Genomic DNA, 20,192 nt, shown 5'->3' with positions numbered 1-20,192 from the left:
GCAGGAGGTCAGCAGAGAGGTCCGCCCCAGAGGGTCATTCAATGGGGGGGGGGCCCACACGTGGTTAGAGGGCGTGGCCTGGAGGAGGATGGAGACCAGAGGATGATCAGAGATGGGAGGGGGGGGCGGGAGAAGGAGGCCGGGACTCCCCGCACCGAGTAAAGGCGGAAGGAGTCATGAAAGCTAAACAAGGAGGAGCCTGCCCAACACCTGGAGGCCGGACTTGGGGGCTCGGCGCGGCTCCACCTGCTCGCAGCTCCCCGGCCGAACTACGTTTCCCATAAGGTCCTGCGCATCTACGACCGCGCCTCGCGGGAGGGCGGGACCCAGACAGGCATCACTTCCGCTTCCGGCGAAGTCTTTGGTGACCGCGGCCTCCTGGGCTCTGCCTCTGCCCCCGCCAACGGGCCTAAACACGCGTCCGAGGCCCGGGTGAGTAAGGGGTGAGAGCCGGCGGCCGGGCCCAGGCTTGGGGGAAAGGGGCCGCAGTGGGCCTGGCTCGGGAGCCTCAGTGAGGGCGGACAGTGCCGGGGAAGGGAGAGCTGCGCGTGCGCAGTCGACCCGGGCCCCGCCCTCCTCGACGGCTGGTGCGTCCATTGGTCGGTCTCCGGAGGCGTGGCCTAGTAGCCAATCAGCGGCGCCCGCTCTTGGGGGTTGGTCAGTGTCGTCTGTCGCGCCCCGCCCCCTTGGCTGTGGTCACTGCCCTCCTCTCACATCACCTGTGGCTCCCCAGTGCCTTGGTTTCTGTGATCCCGGCCGACCTCCACCTCTTCTAGCTCGGCATTCAAGGTTCTCCCCCTACCCGCTCTGAGCCCCCCATCCAAAGCCTCCTCTTCCTCCAGGGCTCAGCTTGAGCCTCCCCTCCCAGCTTTCCCTGGTCTCCCCCTCCCCTTAGCCTGCCCTCAGGGCTCTTACAGTCCTCCTCAACCCTTCCTAGCCTGGCTGGGCTCCACCTACATGTTTGTTGATTGACCCATTGAGGGTCCGCTGATTTTCTTCTGTCTGTCTCCTAGGCTTGTTGCAGAATGAAGGAATGAATAAATGAATGAATGAGTGAATGAATGAATGAATGAATGGATGAATGAATGAATGAAGGAAGTCCATCCTGGGATCTCCATCCAGCCTCAGCTGCAGCTGGCCCCCACCCTGGCAGCCTGGAGGAGGAAGAGGAGGGCATGGGCCCTGGGGCCCCCCAGGTGAGTGGCCCTCCCAGGGTCCCCCTGCCCCCCTGGGCCCAGGCTCAGTAGTGAGCTGATCGTGCTGACAGGTATGTACAGAGGCCCATCCTGTAGTCTAGGAAGCTGAGGCTCAGAGGAGGGAGGGAGCTGCAGCTGGGGGGCTCCTGGGATTTCTCCATCCAGCCCCACCCCCTTTGTGCAGATAAGCACGATACCTTCTCTGGCCCTGGTCAGTCCAGGAACCCCCCCAGGAACCCCTGGCTTCTTCCTCCCACATTCACGTTCCCAGCTTTTTCAGGTTTTCAGACCCTGTTACCTTGGACATGCGCCTTCCCCTTGCTGGGCCTCAGTTTCCCCACATGCCAGATGAGGGGGTCTCCTTGCCACGCTGCTGCTCTGGGCCTTCAAGTATCTGTGGGGGCTTCTGAGTCTTCCTCTCCAGGCTGGAGTTGAGCCTTGGGCTGAGATGGAAGCTGGACATGGCCAGGAGCCCAGGCTCCAGCTGGACGCTAGGAGTGAGAGTGGCCTGGGGGGAGGCAGAAACCGTCACATACGTGGGGCCGCTGAGGCAGGGATCTCACGGCCTCCGACTTTATCAGCTCTCCTAAGTCCAGTAAAAGTGCTCGGCTGCACCCCGCCACCCACCCTCCAGAGCTGACACTCAGGTCTCATTGGTGAGGCTGGTGGCCCCACACTCCCCTTCCTCCTCAAGGCCCAGCCAGAGCTCATGCCTGGTGCCAGGCTCAGCACTCTTCCCACTTTGTGCTCCCAAGGCCCGACTGGGTGCCCAGGAGGGCCCCACCCAGACTGACCTCCTCGCTGGCCTTTTACAGGTCTCCAGTGCCTGTCCCTGGAGTGGGCTCCTTCCTCGTCTCTGCCTCTGGGAGCACCTCGTGTTTTTGGTCCTCAGCTCAGACATCTCTTCTACACCACACTGCACACACTGACGTGCATGCATGTGCACATATGTGCACACACCAGTATGCACGCACAAGCGCACTCACAGGCATGTACACATGTATGCCCTCACAGACCTTGTGCACAAGCATGTACACATATGCACACCTATGCACACACACCCTCGCATACCTGTGTGCATACATGCACACACATGCACACACAATGGACGCTGTAGGTACATGTACACATATGCACACACATGCACAAGCACATGCGCGCGCACACATATACCCCTCCTTGGTGTTGCCCCTCTTGACATGACCTTGCTTTATTCTGCATGTGCTCACATGTATACACGTGGCACCCTGGCATCGTCACAGGGCTTGCCGAGGACAGGCCTGTCTTGTGGCTATCTCTGAATCCCCAGCCCCGTGTCTAGTGTCACAGGAATAAGCAAGAAGGTGGCGCCTGCCATGCTCTGACCAGTGGGAGCCCTGATGGGTGGACACTGAGGTGGCAGTATCCCAGCCAGGGCCGCATCGGCCACCTTCCCCCAGGGGGCAGCTCAGGTGATTCAGATGGATGGAGTCTGGGTGGCCCCCAGGGATCCTCCACTGGGATCTGGTCCCCAGTAGTGGTCTCCAGGACCACTGGCTGTAGGGGGTCGGCCACTGAGAGTGCGCTGGGCTTTGGTCTTTCAGGACTCAGTGACCTTCAGTGACGTGGCTGTGGACTTTACCCTGGAGGAGTGGGGGCAGCTGGCCCCTCCTCAGAAGGAGCTTTACTGGGAGGTGATGCTGGAGAACTACAGGAACCTGGTGTGCTTGGGTAAGGAGGGCGCTCCCCCCAGTCCCCCAACTTGGGCTCAGGATCTACCCTGGGGGGGGCTAGCACTTGGAGAGACCAGGGCCCAGGTAGCCCTGCGGCCTGCTCTCAGGCCCAAGGCCCGGAGGCTTGAAGGTGCTGGCCGAGGACAGATTGACCTCCCTCTCTATTCCCTTTGTCTCACATTCTCCCAAAGACCTCCCGGGTGCCCAGGTCCTCAGCAGGGAAGAGGACAGAAGAGTGGCTCTGCTTTCTGAACCCACAGATGTCCCAAGTGCCCCTGGGCTGTTTGTCCCCAAAGACAAGAGGGCTGGGCCTGGCGGCCACGCAGGCCTCACCCCCAGCACGTTCCCATCTTCCCTGAGCAGGACTGGCCGTGGCCAGCCCCAGTGTGATTGACCAGCTGGAGCGAGGAGAAGGCCCTTGGATGGTCGGAAGGAGCGCCCAGAAAAACCTTGGTGCCGGTGAGTCAGAGACCTCATGGTCCCCGCCCAGGTGGCCGTTGGGTGGTTCCAGGGTGCTCCTCCCTTCCCCTCCCTCCCCTCCCTTCCTGCTTTTCACCACTTATGTGAATTTTGAGAAAGCCAGAACAAAAATGGCCTTTGTGTTTCTATATCTGTTTTATTTTTTGTCTTCTGTTGACTTGAAAAGTCTCAAATACACTACCCCCCCCCTTCCCCCCCCTCCCCACAGACCCTTATCATCCCAGGCCTGGCCTGTTGCTGTCACAACTTGGGTGGGGGTGGGGAGGGGGGTCTGCCCGCTCCAGTGCATCCTTCAGCCTAAAACAAAAGGGATCGTATCACTCCCCTACTTCATAACCCCGTGGCTCCCTAGTGCCCCTAGGAGCAAATACAGAATGTTCTGGCATTCAAAGCCCTCCGTGATCCAGGCCTCACCCCTTCCCCCCCCCCCCCATCCTGTGTACTTTTCCTTCCAGTGACAGCCGCCTCCGGGCTGTCCCTCCCTCTCTCAGCTCTAGGCATTCTCCTTCTTGCTCTCCCTTCTTCGCCCCTGCAACCACTGACCTCCCAACGCACACCCCGCCTCCAGTGGGAAGCCTTCCCTGGCCCTGGCACCGTGCTGGTGCCTTCTCTTGGCTGATTATCTCCTGTCTGTGTTTGTGGCCCTCAGCCCAGACACAGGGAGGCTGCGTCTCTGTCCTCCTTGGTCGCCGGTGCCACTGAGTGCTTGCTGGCTGGTGTTATCGGCACCCTTTGTGCTTCCACTTCCTTGGAGCCGTCTGTCTGCATTTCTTTGGACCTCGCCCACCCATCCATCAGGGCTTCTGGGGAGGAAGGGGTTCCATCCCGTTCTCAAGCACGCCCTGGGCTCTGCCCGTTCTGGATGAGCCCCACGTGAGGGCCATTCCCACTCGGCTCAGACGTTGGGAGGAGACCATGGGCATCCATGAGCGGTGGACCTGCTCTTCTCCTGAGGATGGTGCCCTTCATCTAGCTCTTTGGAGATCCTGCCTTCTCATCTGTCGAGGCCACTGGGCTCTGTCACCGTGGGCTCCTTCTTCCTGCAGCCTGGTCGGACATTCCTGGTGTGGGGCTTTCACTTGGCTTAATTTAGGTTTGTGCTGCCAAGCAAATTTGGTCGGAGACTGGGATCCGTGGCCAAGATGTGGCCAGTGGAGGAACTTTTCTCGTGGCACTGCCCTGAGTGTTTTCAGAATTGTTGGGTCATTTCCTGACCTTGCCCACATTCGCCTCATTGGTCTTCCCACGGGCCCTCCATTACCCATTATGTCCATCCCGTAGGTTTTCACTGCTCTCGTGGGTGACGTGGACAGTCTTTCACAATGCCAGTAATTCTTGTGAAACACTTACTCGCATCCTTTGAACTTTTTGTTGGGGAATGGAACGTGGGCTTATAGATTTGTGTCATGTCAGAGACACGCAAAGGAAATGTTCCCATTTGTGTCTTGTGACCATCCTCTGCTCTTGTTTGGTGACAGCTCCCTCCTCCTGTTCATCTTCAGGGGTTTTGTGATGTCGCTTTCTCAAGCCATCTCATTGTGGCTGATTATGTTGTAACAATAACAATAATAACATTAGCTCCCATTTATATACAACTTCTCCTTTGACCCTCACAACAAACCTGTTGGGGAGGTGCTGCTAGTGTCTTCGTTGAACATATGAGGAAACTGAGGCAAACAGAGGTAAGTGACACCGCTAGGAAGCGTCTGAGGCCATATTTGAACCCAGGTCTTCCCGAGCATAGGCCTGCCGCATCATGCAGCTGCCCCTGGGTTATACAGTATCACCAGCTGGTTTAAACTTGTTTTCTACTAAACTGCCTCTGGTTTTCCTGGAAGATATTCTGGTTTAATGATTCCTTTGTTCAATCAACAAGTGCTTATTGGGGACTTATTATGTACCAAGGCCTGTGCTAAGGTCTGAGGACACAAAGAAGGGCAAAGTCAGCCACTGCCCCCAAGGAGCTCAAGATCAAGAGACAGGCAGACAGACTGCAGGCAGAGGGCCGTGGACACCGAAGACTCTGAGAGAAGACATGGACTTCGGTGTGAGCGGCCTGCAGTCCAAGCCGTGCAGGGCTGCTCAGAAAGCGGGGCTGGAGCTGAATCTCGAGGGGAGTCAAGGGCCTGAGGTGATGAGGGAGAGCACTCTAGCCAGTCTGGAGGAGGGCAGACGGCAAATGTGGGGAACAAGAAATGGGTCGATACATCTGGACTTAGAGAGTTTTATGTTTGATCCTGGAGTTTGTTGTGCCGGGTAACGTGGTTGGACCTTCGCTTTAGGGAAAGCACTTGGATGGGGCTGATTGGTTGGTTGGTCTTTGTCTCCAAGGCGACCGAAATGGCGTCGCTATGTTGGGTCGAGGGACATGGGTTCGACCGGCCAATCAGAACCCTCCAGGCTTGAAAGGCTCTGCTACAGGTTGGGCACAAGTAATCCATGTGGGCATTTGGAACAGAGATGGCTCTAAATTTGGACTTGTTGCATTTCTTTGGAACGACTTGAGTTGCTTTGCTCATAGAGCATGGCATCTTCCGTGATGCAGGCACACCACACTGGCTGGTCCTGTGTCAGCGGCTCCTATGTCTCACAATGGATCCTAGAATTCTTCAGAGAGACGTTGAGAGTATCCTTGTATTGCTTCTTCCACGCTCTCTGTGGGCACCTGCATTGGCCAACTTCTTCAAATAATCGTTTAGGCAAGCGTTTGGCATTTGAACAACATGTCTGGCCCATCAGAATTTTGCTCTCAGCAATAGAGTTTCAATGGTAGGCAGTTTAGCTTGAGAAGGGACTTCAGTGTCTGGTACCTTATCCTGCCAGGTGATCTTCAGAATCTTCCTAAGATGATTCACATGGAAGTGATTCTGTTTCCTGGCGTGGTGCTGGCGGACTGTCCAGGTTTCAGAGACAGACAGAGAATATGAGATCAGCACAACAGTTTTGTAAACCTTCGGTTTGGTAGTCAGTCTAATGCCTCTTCTCTCCCACACTTCTTTTGGGATCCTCCCAAACACTGAGCTGACTCTGGCTATGTGTGAGTCAACTTCATCATCTATGTGTACATCCCTGGAAAGAATACTGCCAAGGGAAGTGCATTTATCCATAACATTCACAATGTCTCCATTTGCTGTAACTGATAGATCCACATATGGATGTTGCTGTGCTGACTGGTCAAGAACCTTGTTTTCTTGATGTGAATTGTTTGGCCACAATTAGCACAAGCAGCAAAGAATCAATCCTTGGTTGCATCTCAGCTTTAGAGGCTGCATTGAGTGCACAATATCATGCACCAACTCTCCCTCCACTTTAGTCTTGGTTTGTAGCCTTTTCAAGTTACATAATTTCCCGTCAGTATGGCAGCTGGTCTTGATGCCGTGTTCATTCTCATCAAAGGCATCCAGCACCATCGCTGAGAACATCATGCTAAAACATGTGGGAGCAGGCACACAACCCTGCTTCACCTCATTGCTCATGAGTGACTAGAAAAGCATAAGAGCTTTGTCCATTCTCCAAACCAGTGCGAGCACGCTGTTATGAAACTGTTGTACGATGCTGATCAACTCCGGGCAACCACATTTTGCCATGATCTTCTACGAGCCATCACAGTTGACAGTATCCAAGGCCACGGTTGGATTGATGAATGCTGTATATAGACCTCTTGACTACTTGTGGCATTTCTCCTGCAGTTGTTGGGCAGCAAACACCATCTGGACCATCCCCTGGCCCTTTCTGCCCCGCCCCACCCCAGCCCTTTTTACAACCACACTGGCTCTCAGGTAGAAGATCATCTTCCAGGTAAAGGGCCAGCCTATTAAAGGAGGAGGACTCTGGAAAGAATCTGGCCCAGGGCCACACAGCTAGTAAGTGTCAAGTGTCTGAGGCTGGACTTGAATTCAGATTCTCCTGAATCCAGGGCCGGTGCTCTATCCACTGCACCACCTAGCCACCCCAGGATTTTTGCATCTATATTCATTAATGAAATTGATCTATTATGTTTTCTCTTTTTTTTTTGTTCATTCTGTATTAGGTATAAAATCATTAATTAAAAGAAATAAAGGAAAAAGGCCAGAAATATACTAGAATATCACAGAGTAAGAAGAGAAGCTAAGCTAGAAGTAAATTATAAATGGATAAAAACAGGCTGAAGGATTCAAAGAAAGAAAACAAACTACCATCTCCCTCTCCTGCCCCCCCCCCCAGCAACCACCACAAAAAAAGTAGAAACAGTATGGTTCAATCTGCATTCAGATTCCATAGTTCTTTTTTCTGGATGTGGAGAGTATTTTCCATCATGAGTCCTTTGGAACTGTCTTGGATCATTGTCTTGCTGAGAAGAGCTAAATCTATCACAGTTGGTCATCATTGTTTTGGCAGATGTGAGGGAATGGGGATTGACTTGAGGAAAGGAGATACACCAGCAGCTATTGCAATAGTCCAGGTGTAAGGTGACCAGGGCCTGCATCTTGCCAGTGAAGCAGCCTTGAAGGAAAATTTTTATATTTCCAAACATAGGGAAACTATTATTTTCTATTATATTAAAAATCAATTACTGGGGGCAGCTAGGTGGCAAAGTGGATAAAGCACCAGGCCTGGAGTCAGCAGTACCTGAGTTCAAATCCGGCCTCAGACACTTGACACGTACTAGTTGTATGACCCTGGGCAAGTCACTTAACCCTCATTGCTCCACAAAAAGAAAAAAAATTGCTATGCTATCGATATCAGTTTTGGTTAAGTATATTATTATTTATTAATATTATATGCCAGTAAAAGATTGACCAAATGTCTCCCTAGCTTCACATAGTCTCAGGCCGCATGGTAGAGAAAACAGGCAGAGAACTTCAGCATTCCAGCTGACATGAGTGGGAGAAAAGCCCCAGAAGACCCATGGTGCCTCAGAAAGACAGCACATGGTCTCAAGGAGACTTAAGAGAGTTCAGGAGACCAAGGGGCAGCTTGGTGGTGCAGTGGATAAAGCACCAGCTGTGAGAACCAGGTTTGTGCCCCCCCTCCCCCAGGAGAAAGCATGTGACTAGCATCCAGAAGTTACATCTATTCATAGAACCATCTGTAAGTCATGTCAATCAATGCTACCAGCCAATTAGCTTGGAGCTGTGTGTGGGGACCATGCCTGGGCGGGCCACAGGGAGCTTCCACTCAATGGGTATGTCTTTCTTTCCGTTGGAGATCGTGGTAGGAGCAGCAGGTGTAGGGAGCTAGGGTCTTTCCTTCTGAACTCCATGTGTTCTCTTTACTAACCCCTATTATACTTTAATAAATGCTTAATGCCCCAAAGACTAGTGCTATGAGTTTCTAATTTAAGGCAACCACTCATTACATTTTAGTCACACATTTAGATTTTATACATCACACAACCCTGGATTCAGGAGGACCTGAATTCAAATTGGCCTCAGACACTTGACACTTACTAGCTGTGTGACCCTGGACAAGTCACTTAACCCTCATTGCCCCACAAAAAAAAAGAAAAAAAGAGAAGAGAGTTCAGGAGACCTATCAGACCTATGCTGTCCTAAGAGGGAGAGCCAAGAGGGTGTGCCTAGTGAGAGAGCCAAGTACCAGCCAAGAGCCTCTTTGGGTAGAGGCAGTACATTTTACTTTGATCAAAGCTAATTGGTTACCATCATTCAATTCCATTGGTTGACATGACTTAGAGATGGTTTACATTAAAATGAACTCTACACATCAGGAGAAGAAAGTTAAAGATCCCCACTGAAGGTGCTCTAGGCAAAGTCCGTTGTCTAGGTGTGGTTTGATTCCATCTTTCCTTCGCTGAGCTAGACAAAAGCATCAATTTCCATTTCTTTTGTTTCCTTGGGTTTGTCCCAGATGAGATCTGAACTTTCTGGAGTTGAGGGGGAAAAGGGCTGAAAAACTGATCTCTGGGTCCCCCCAAGAAATCCATTATTAATAATAATTTTCTTACAGGTAAAAATGGATTTTTCCTTAAAATTATAAGAAGCATCTATCTAAAACCATCAGCAAGCATAATTTGTAATGGGGATAAGCTAGTAATGAAATAAGGATTGCCACTGTCACCAATATTTTTCAATATTGTATTAGAAGTGCTAGCAATGGCAATACAAGAAGAAAAATAAATTGGTGGAATCAGAATGGACAATGAAGCAATAAAGCTATCTCTTTTTGCAAATGATACGATGGTATATTTGGAAAATCCTAGATTCAAAGTAAAAGTGAAACAATTGAATAAAACAATTTTAGCAAAGTAGCAAGATATAAAATAGACCCACATAAATCATCAGCATTTCCATATATTACCAACAAAACCCTGCAATAACAGTAAAAGATACCCTATATAAAATAACTCTAGACAGTATTGTAAGGGGCTAAAATTCTAGCTATATTATCTAAAATCTAATGAGTGGTCACCAATAAATTATAATCTTTAGCAAGAGTATTTAAATGTTTAAGTATTTATTAAAGAGCATTGGGGGGGGGTGGCTAGGTGGTGCAGTGGATAAAGCACCGGCCCTGGATTCAGGAGTACCTGAGTTCAAGTCCAGGCTCAAACACTAACTAGCTGTGTGACCCTGGGCAAGTCACTTAACCCCCATTGTCCCACAAAAAAAAAGCATTAGGATCAGAGAGAAAGGTAAAAATCTAACTATTTCTAAGAGACCCCATCATCGACCCACCATTGTGTGGTCAGGAACCAAAAAAAAGAGACAGAACCCCTCTGCCAGTGTCTGCTTCCTACTTCGTGTCCTCCTCCCAGAAATGGGAGGCTCCTTAAGTTGATAGGCTGGTAGCCTTGATAGACAGTACCCACGAGTAAACAGCACTTCCTGACACCAAAGAAAAGCTGCATGACCTTGCCCCCAGAGGCCTCTTCCTCATGGTGGAGCTTTCCTACAGTAAGTCTCCAGCAGGTGGCGTCATTCCAATCGTTACAGTATAAAATATTGGGGAGTATAATAAAGCACTGGTCCTGGATTCAGGAGGAGCTGAGTTCAAATCCAGCCTCAGACACTTGACACTTACTAGCTCTGTGACCCTGGGCAAGTCACTTAACCTTCATTGTCCCACAAAAAAAAAACAACAAACAACAACAAACATGCAAAAAATATTGGGGAGTATAATCACCAAGAAAAACCCAGGAACTACATGAACACAATTATAAGACACTTTTTATACAAATTAAGATATATTTAAATACTTGGAAAAATATTAATTGTTCATCTAAACTTATTTAATGCCATCTCAATTAAATTATCAAAAAATTATTTTATCGAGCTAGAAAAAAAATAACAAAATTCATTTGGAAGAACAAAAGGCCAAGAATATCAAAGGAATGAATAAAAAAAAAAAGGAAGGAGGTTTAGTGGTACCAGATTTTAAACTATATTATAAGGCAGTAATTATCAAAACTATCTGGTTCTGGCTAAGTAATAGAAAGGTAGATTAGTGGCATAAAGTAGCATATAATACACAGCAGTAAATTATTATGATAGCCTTGTGTCTGACAGATGTAAAGATTTAAGCTTTTGAGATAAGAATTCATTATTTGGTGAAAAATTGTTGGGAAAACTGGAAAGCAGTGTGGCACTGACCAGTGTCTTACATCATTTGCCAAGGTATGGTCAAAATGATTATATGACCTACATATAAAGGGAACTATTATAAGAAAATGAAAAGAATGTTGAACATATTACCTATCAGACTTATGAATAGGAGAAGAATTCATTAATAAACCAGAGCTGTAGAGCATTTTGAGGTGTAAAATGGATAATTTTGATTACCTTAAATTAAAAAGTTTTGTACAAATAATACAAATGTAGATAAGATTAGAAAAAAACGCAGAAAATTGAGGGAGGGGGAATTTTTTTTTTGAAGAGGAACAAAAATATATACTTCAATCTGTATTAAGATATCGTCAGTTCTTTCTCTTTAGATGGATTGCATTTTTCATAAGGCTTTCTGATAACATCCTGCTCATCATTTCTTACAGCATAATGGTGTTCCATCCTAATTTCTTCCCACAATTTGTTAAGACTTTCCACAATTGATGGGCATCAGTCTAATATCAAATTCAACTTTTTAAAAAGTATTTTATTATTTTCCAGTTACATGTAGAGATAGTTTTCAACATTTGTTTTATTTTATTTTTTTAATTAATAAAGTATTTAATTTTTTTTCCGTTACATGTAAAGATAGTTCTCAACTTTTGTTTATACAGGCTTTACAATTTCAGATTTTTCTCCCTCCCTCCCCTCCCTCCCCCCTGAGGGAGGGGGAATTTAAGACAGTTTTTCAGGTAAATGTCTCATCTCAAATATGTAGAGAATGTTGTCAAATTTGTAAGAATATGATTCATTCCCCAATTGATAAATGGTCAAAGGATATGAACAGGCAGTTATTGGATGAAGAAACCAAAACTATATATAGTCATAGAAAAAAAAAATGTTCTAAATCATTAATAATTAGAGAGATGCAAATTAAAATGACTTTGTGATATCATCTCACACCTATTAGATTGGCTAAAATGATAGAAGGGGGAAATGAGAGATGTTGGAGGGACTGTAGAAAAACTGGGACATTAATATACTGTTGGTGGAACTATGAATTGATCCAACTATTCTGGAGAACAATCTGAAATTGTGCCCAAAGAGTTATACAACTGTGTATACCTTTTGACCCAACACCACCACTATTAGGTCTCTTTTCCAAGGTGATCAGCACTCTATCCACTGAACTGTCTTGTCTCAGTTTTTCTTGGTGAAGGAGAAGACTACGGGTACAACTTTGGGAGCATGGGAATTTGTATTTTTTATTTCTTTCAGATCAGGAGACAAGCAGTAAAACCCAGGAAGCAACTAAAGAGCAAGGCCTTTTTTCAGAAGAGCCATCAAAAGAAAGATTCAGAAAGCATCATTCCTGTGAATCCAAGTTAAGAGAAACTTGGAAATGTGATGTCACCTTACAGGGACAACAGGACAATGAGGAGAAATATTCTGGAAAATTAAAAATCATCCAAAGGAAAACTCTCAGTAAAGTGAGAGGCCAAAAATATAACAACTGTGGAAGAAGCTTCACTTTAGATCAAATCCTTTTTCCACAAAAGAGAGCATCCATAGGAAAGAGTCTCCATAAACATGATATGCACAGAAAGAGCTTTAGGATGTATTCAGACTTAAGAAAATGTAATGGACTTTACTCAAAGAAGATCATTTCTAAGTATAATGAATGTGAGAAACCCTTCAGTTATCGTTCAGACCTGACTGAATATCAAAGAATTCGTGCTGCAGAAAAACCTTATGAATGCAATGGATATGAAAACGCCTTTTGCTGGAGTACACAACTTAGAATACATCAGAAAATTCATACTGGGGAGAAGCCTTATGAATGTAATGATTGTGGAAAGGCCTTCCGCTGGAATTCACAGCTTATTCAACATCAGAGAATTCATACTGGAGAGAAACCTTATAAATGCAATGAATGTGGGAAGGCCTTTCACCAGAGTGCAGTACTTACTCAGCATCAGAGAATTCATACTGGAGAGAAATTATACGAATGTGATGAATGTCAGAAGTCCTTCCACTGGAGCACACAACTTACTGTACATAAGAGAATTCATACTGGAGAGAAACCTTATAAATGTAATGAATGTGAGAAGGCCTTCCGACGAAGCTCACAGCTCACTGAACATCAGAGAATTCATACTGGTGAGAAACCTTATGAGTGTAATGAATGTGGGAAAACCTTCCGCCAGAGCTCACAGCTTACTCGACATCAGACAATTCATACTGGAGAGAAACCTTATGTATGTAATGAGTGTGGAAAGGCCTTCCACCAGAGTGCAGGACTAACTCAACATCAGACAATTCATACTGGAGAGAAACCTTATGAATGTAATGACTGTGGGAAAGCCTTTAGCCTGAGCACACGACTTACAGTACATCAGAGAATTCATACTGGTGAGAAACCCTATAAATGTAATGAATGTGGGAAAACCTTTCGCCAGAGTGCAGGACTAAATCAACATCAGACAATTCATACTGGAGAGAGAGCTTATGAGTGTAATGAGTGTGGGAAATCCTTCCGACAGAACTCACAGCTTACCCGACATCAGGTAATCCATACTGGAGAGAAACCTTATGAATGTAATGAATGTGGAAAGACCTTCTGTCAAAACTCACAGCTTACTCAACATCAAATAATTCATACTGGAGATAAACCTTATGAATGTAATGAATGTGGGAAGACCTTTCGTCAAAGCTCACAGCTTACTCGGCATCAAATAATACATACAGGAGAAAAGCCTTATGAATGTATTGAATGTGGGAAAGCCTTTCGACGGAGTACAGAACTTACTCGACATCAGACAATCCATACTGGAGAGAAGCCTTATGAATGTAGCGAATGTGGGAAGGCATTCCGCCGTAGCACAGGACTGGCTGAACATCAAAGAATCCATACTGGAGAGAAACCATATGAATGTAATGAATGTGGGAAGACCTTCCGCCTGAGCATTGGACTTAATGAACATCAAAGAAATCATACAGGAGAGAAACCATATGAATGTATTGAATGTGGGAAGGCCTTCACCCTGAGCACACAACTTAATCGACACCAGAGAATTCACACTGGAGAGAAACCTTATGAATGTAATGAATGTGGGAAACCCTTTCGACAGAGAGCTCACCTTAGTCAGCATCAAACAGTTCATACTGGGGAAAAACCTTATGAATGTAATGAATGTGGAAAGGCCTTTAGCAGAAGCACTGGACTTACAGAACATCTGAGAATTCATACTGGAGAGAAACCTTATCAATGTAATGACTGTGGAAAGACCTTCCGATTGAGCACAGGACTGGCTGAACATCAGAGAATACATAGTGGAGAAAAACCATATGTGTGTGATGAATGTGGGAAGGCCTTTAGCCTAAGCAAGCACCTTACTCAACATTATAGGATTCACACTGAAGAGAAACTTTATGAAGGTAAAGTTTAGCTAGATTACACACTTTATGGAAGATTAGAGAAACCTTATAGATTAATTAAATCCCTGTTTAATTTCCCCCAGTGGCTGCATTAGATCCTTCCCCTCACTCTCTAGCTCCCTCCCTCTTCCATCCTCCATACTTATAGCAGATAATTTGTGCACTAAGAATATCGTGGCAGTCTTATTGGAACTTACTTCCATTTCTCAATTGATCTTAGATGTGACAACTGTTCTTCCTTCCTTATTAGTGTCACAGAAGAGATCTCCCTATTCTTTATTTAAGCCAATTCCTTTGCCTGTTCCTTTGACTCATCACCTCCTGCTTACTCTAGGATCTTCTTCCAGCAAGCTTCTCATCTCTGACATGTACACTCTCTTTCCTAGCTGACTACAAAACAGTCAGGTATTCCCAATTTGCTGTGTACCCAATCACACTACTGTCTCACCTCTTTTCTTTTCTCCCTTTCATTGCTCAAGTCATTAAAGAAGTTGTCAATACTCAATAATAATAGTAACTAACATTTATAGTGTTTTAAGAATGATAGAGTGCTTAATGTACTGCTGAAGTAATTCTCACATCAACACTGTGAAAACAATCCACCATGGAGGCTTAGAAAGGTTCAATGAATTGTCTGTTGTCATACAGCTGTTGTGTCTCCAGTTCTTCATCACTCGCTATCTCATCACCATGCAATCTACTTTCTGGCCCAACCATTTTACTGAAATAGCTTTGCCAAATCACCAGTGATCTGATAAGCAAATACTGTGGCCTTTTTGTTCAATCCAAATCCTCCTTTACTTCTGTGGACTATTTGACATAGTTATCTGTCTTTTCCTTCTATAAACTTTCTGCATCCTTTTCTTTGCAATATCATTCTCTTAGTCAATAGTAATAACAACACATCTAAATTGTGCTTTGAGGTTTGCCAAGCTCTCATCCCACACATTGGTAATACACTCACATGGGGAAACTGTGGCACTGAGAACTTAAGCCATTTCCCCATGATCAAAGAGCTTGTGAGTGTCTTGACTCTAAGGCAGGAGATTTTAGTGGACTTGCAAGCTCAATATAAGTCAACTCTAAGATGGCAGCTAAAACAAAAAACTAATCTCAGACTGTATCAAGTGAGGCAAAAGATTCAGAAATTCAGTCCCTCTGTCCTCTGCCATGGTCCATCCACATCTGGAGTATGGTGTTTAATTCTGGGCATCACAGGTTAGGAAAGACATTGATAATTGGGGTGTGCGTAAAAAAGTAACCAAGGCAGGGCAGCTAGGTGGCACAGTGGATAGAGCACCGGCCTTGGATTCAGGAGTACCTGAGTTCAAATCGGATCTCAGACACTTGGCACTTACTAGCTGTGTGACCCTGGGCAAGTCACTTAACCCCCATTGCCTCACAAAAAAAAAAAGTAACCAAGGTGATGACTGAGTCCAGGTCTTATGAGAACTAGCTAAAGGAGCTGGGCGTGTTTAGGTTGAAGAAGATTGAAGAAGGGCATGATGACTGTCTTCAAGCACTTGAAAGGCTGTCACATGGAAGAGGGATTCAGTTCGTTTTGCTTGGTTCCAGAGGTTGGAACTAAGTAGGGCAGATATAAGGAAGAACTAACAATTAGAGTAGCCCATAAGTCGAATGGATTGCTTTGGGAGTTAGTGGCCTCCCCTTCATTGAAGGTCTCCTAGCAGAGCCTGGATGACCACCTTTGAAGTACATGATGGAAGGGATTATTTGGGGATATGAGTTGGACAGATATCTCTGAGATCTAGTTCTGAAGCTCTATGATTATGCAAAGACATGCCTCTCTCCATTGGTTTCTGGCAAAGGTTGGCTGTCCACCTGTAGGGTATAATAGTAATAGATAGCATTTATATAGTGCCTACTATGTGCTGGGCACTGTCCTAAGCACTTTACAAATAGTATCCTATTTCATCTTCACAATAGCCTGGGAGGGAGATGCTAGGGGCTCAGTGAACAAATGTCTCTTGAAAGAAAAGAACACTTGTCATTGTAAATGATTCAATGGTTCAATCTCAATCATATCCTAAGATTAAAATAATTATCAATGTAAAATGCCATCATCCATCAAACTTAACAAAGTCAATTAAAGTGATAAATTCCAGTAATGGTATAGCCAAATCAATAAGCACGTAGTTATATTGACTGGGAAGCTGGGGGTTGATATTTTCTGGAAAGCCGTTTGGCATGAGCTATAAAACCTATCTTCTTGGCCCAGTGACTTGCTTATGAACACCCAACAACCTTGAGAATATCTGTGATGGGGAGTGGGTGGTGAGTCAGGAAAATACCTGTTTCTGTAAAATTCTTTGAAATGCAATTCACAGGAATAAAAATTCTGGAGACAACCCAGGTGTCCAAGGATTAGGAAATCAGCTGAGCAAATTAGTACATGACTGTGACAGTGACTGCAAAGAACAAGGAGTTGTGTGGGAAGCCTTTCATGAAGGGAAGTTAGTGAAAAGGAAATAGAATCTGAATTGCAATGTATATGCTGACAACAACTATGGAAATAATAGCAATAGAATCCAGACAAATATGTAGAAGCAAAGAGGACATTTGTGGGGTTATTTGGTCAATATTAAGACTTTAAAAAATAAACTAAGTTTCATATATGAACGTTCAATCATTCTTGTATTGAGTGTTTTGTTGGTAGTGTAGAATAAAAATTATTTTCCATTAAAAATGTAATGTTTAATTTGAATATTCAGTAAAATACCAGATTTTCAAAATAAGGTTAAAAATTCTGAGAGGACCCCAGATTGTCTTAACAGTACTTCTGGTAGGCACCCCTGTTGATATCAATTCATTTTATTTATTTATTTATTTTAAATTTTCCTGATATCAATTCATTTTGACAAATATTATTGAGTACCTTCTATCTGAAAGGCATTATTCCAATTTTAGGGCTTAGCCCAATTCTTAGTGACATTGACTCTGAGGCTACCAGGGAATGCTAAATGTGTGTGGTCTCTCTCCCTCCTGGTTCTTCTCCTATCTACCTTACTGCTCCTCAGTCTCCTTTGCTGGATACTCTTTCAGATCATGCACTCTAACCATAGGTGTCCTGCAGGTTTCAGTCCTAGTCTCTCCTTTTCTCACTCTACTTCATTTGATCTCATAACTTCTGTGGATTTAATTACCACCTTTATGTTGATGACTCTACCTATCCTCAAACTCTCTGCTGACCTCCAGCCTAACATCTCCAGCTGCCTTTCAGACATCTTGAACTGGATGTCCAGTAAACAACTTAAAAATTAACATGTCTAAGGCAAAGCTCATTATATTTCTCTGTAATCCCTATCACTTTGACTGAAAGTGAATGCAGATCCAAAACAATTTCAAAGTACTCATGATAGAAAATGTTCTCCACATCCAGAAAAAAGAACTGTGGATTCTGAATGCAGACTGAACCATATGGTTTCTCCTTTCTGGCTGTTTGTTTTTCTTTTTTGAGCTTTTTGCCTTGTGTTCTGATTCTTTCACAATATGACTATTGCAGAAATATGTTTAATGTAATTGTACATATGTAACCTATATCAGATTGCTTTTCATCTGGGGGAGGGAGGAGGGAAGGGAGGGTGGGAGAGAAATTTGGAACTAAAAATCCTATGAAAATAAATATTGAAAACTATCTTTACATGTAACTGGAAAATAATAAAATACTTTGAAAAAAAAAGAAAGTGAATGCAAACTAATAGGAACCCCTATATTTTAAGGACGTCTCTAACTTCTTACTGTTCCTCTATCCTCAAATTCCTAGACATCTCCTGCTCTTCCTATATTTGCAGCTTCTGATTTTTACCAGTGTATTCTCAGTAAATTAAGGGTCTCTAAAAGGGCTTTAACTATTTTACAAGTTTTCAGAATCACTCACCACTTTTTAGTCCTTCCTTCCAGGCAAAAAAGGGCAAAAACAGGCAACAAGCTATCTGTTCGTTGTTAAAGCAATTTCTTTTTCCTGCTCCCTTAGTCCTATCCCTATCCCTATCTGCATATACCTTACTCCAGTGACCCTTTCTAGTGTATCCCTCATCTATCCTCATTGGCTCTCACCTACCTATATACATACTCAAGTCTCCCCAATACAAAGAGGAAAAAAGACCATTTCTGATTCTCCATTCAATACTGTCTCTTCTCCCTTTCATTGAAAAACCATTGAAAATTCTTGCCTTTTTTTCATATCTTCATACCCAACAACTGAACACTTTGCAACTAAATTTCAATTCCAACCACTTTACAGAATTAGCTCTGTCAGAAATCCAATTATGAAACTTTGAGCAGATGGCTGAATATGACAATTAGACAACAGTCTAAGCTTAGCTCCTCCACCATATGCCAGAATTAAAGAACAATCAGATATAGCACTACACAGGATAAAATCTATAGCATAAGTAGCAGAATAAAAATGATTCAACAAAACCATAGACCACAGTACACTGTGCAGTAAAATAGAATAATTTGGAGATTGTAAAGGAGAAGACAAGTAGTATAGTAATTAGTGCCTGAGCCTATGACCAGTCCTTCAAAATCTGGGGACAAGGGAAAGGACCTATGAGATAATTTTAGAAGGCAACTTTTTTAAATACGAAAGAGGTGATAAGGATGGAAATTAATTCAGAAATCTCAAAAATATAAAAAACCCACTAAGGAAGAGCATTTAGAGAATTTCTCCAGAATCGTTGATTCTCTGAAAAAAGAGAACCACAGATCTGGAACTGGAAAGTGCAACAATGGAAGGATTCCAGAGCAACATAAATCTTGTAAGAACCTTGAAGACAAAATATTCTAAGATAATCTGAGAATTATATCTTTCATAAAAACATGATAAAATTCCCCCAAACCATCCTTTAGTAAATAAAAAATGAAAACTGTCCCACACCCCTAAAAATAGAGGGTAAAACATACACAGATCAGTAGAATCCATAGATCGTCAAAAGAGAACTGAAGTTTAGCTCCCCCATAAATGTGCACATTAAGCTATAGAACTTCAACATTAAACAAAAATTATAGAGATCATCCAGGAGAGCATTTTGCATTTCCAAAGAAAAGCATTTTACGTTACAGAAGACCATTCCTCCTTCCCAAAAAGTGGGAAAAATTTAAATTGATAATCTGAAAAGCAAAGACTAGTTTGAACCCCAAAATAACATTGTGCAAAGGTGAGTTTGACCATCAATGGAAAAAGGTTGACTTTAAGCAAAAGAATTGGAGCTTCTTTCTGAAGAAACCAGGAGTGAACAAGATATTTGACATATACACTCATCAAAGAAATTTAAAGACAGTAAATCCATAACAGGTGGTATAGCATCATGAATAGAAAGCTACCCCAGGAATTCAAAGGCTTCAGAAGTTCAAGTCTTGCTTCTGAGGATATATTTTCTGTATGATCATGGGAAAGTCACTTGATCTCTGTTCCAGTAAGGTTTTTGTTTAATGACTGCTCTGTATCTTTGGAGGGAGTTCTGTACAGTGATGAAATCAAAGGTTCAGACTAAAAATGCATATAGAAAGAAGGTATTAAAAATAAAAAGTTATGCTTATAAAGCTAGAAAAGACTTTAAAAAAATACTATTGGTGGTCTTTTTATTTCTTGACCAGTTCCTTATGGGACTACTACAGCCCACCTCACCATTTCTTGTGACACTGACTTCTGAATTTCTGCCTGTAGAAGTAAGTCTAAGTGATAGATTGGCCCCTTTATAGGAACAGATATATTTGTTACTGTACCATGGAATTGATCTAGGCCATGCCTCATTTTGAAATTCACTTCCTAAGTAGGAAAAAAATCACTTGTATTTAGT

The 20,192-nt window shown here is 44.3% G+C and overlaps 1 protein-coding gene across 2 annotated transcripts; it reads left to right on the top strand.

The window, feature by feature from the left end:
• Positions 1-194: 194 nt before the first annotated feature.
• On the top strand, positions 195-17,819 carry LOC122746394 (zinc finger protein 420-like). 2 transcript variants are annotated; one of them, XM_043991964.1, is made up of 5 exons: positions 195-432; positions 1,014-1,196; positions 2,780-2,906; positions 3,272-3,367; positions 12,208-17,819. In XM_043991964.1, exons 2-5 carry the CDS (start codon positions 1,086-1,088, stop codon positions 14,376-14,378), a joined length of 2,505 nt encoding a protein of 834 aa, XP_043847899.1. In that variant the 5' UTR covers positions 195-432; positions 1,014-1,085; the 3' UTR covers positions 14,379-17,819. The 2 variants fall into 2 exon arrangements, with proteins under 2 accessions (XP_043847899.1, XP_043847900.1); XM_043991965.1 differs by lacking the exon at positions 195-432 and adding an exon at positions 552-789.
• The last annotated feature ends 2,373 nt before the right edge of the window (positions 17,820-20,192 follow it).

The sequence above is a fragment of the Dromiciops gliroides genome, chromosome 3 (genome assembly GCF_019393635.1).
Source record: "Dromiciops gliroides isolate mDroGli1 chromosome 3, mDroGli1.pri, whole genome shotgun sequence".
In the NCBI taxonomy this organism is placed as follows: Eukaryota; Metazoa; Chordata; class Mammalia; order Microbiotheria; family Microbiotheriidae; genus Dromiciops; species Dromiciops gliroides.
The sequence above is the reverse complement of the archived record's forward strand: the minus strand, read 5'-3'. Positions and strand labels throughout refer to the sequence as shown.

Coding starts and splice junctions, on each gene's coding strand:
- LOC122746394 (XM_043991964.1), top strand. CDS start 1,086: ATGAATGAAGGAAGTCCATCCTGGGATCTCCATCCAGCCTCAGCTGCA. Junction 2,907..3,271: donor CAGGAACCTGGTGTGCTTGG/GTAAGGAGGGCG, acceptor TTCCCTGAGCAG/GACTGGCCGTGGCCAGCCCC. Junction 3,368..12,207: donor CCAGAAAAACCTTGGTGCCG/GTGAGTCAGAGA, acceptor TATTTCTTTCAG/ATCAGGAGACAAGCAGTAAA.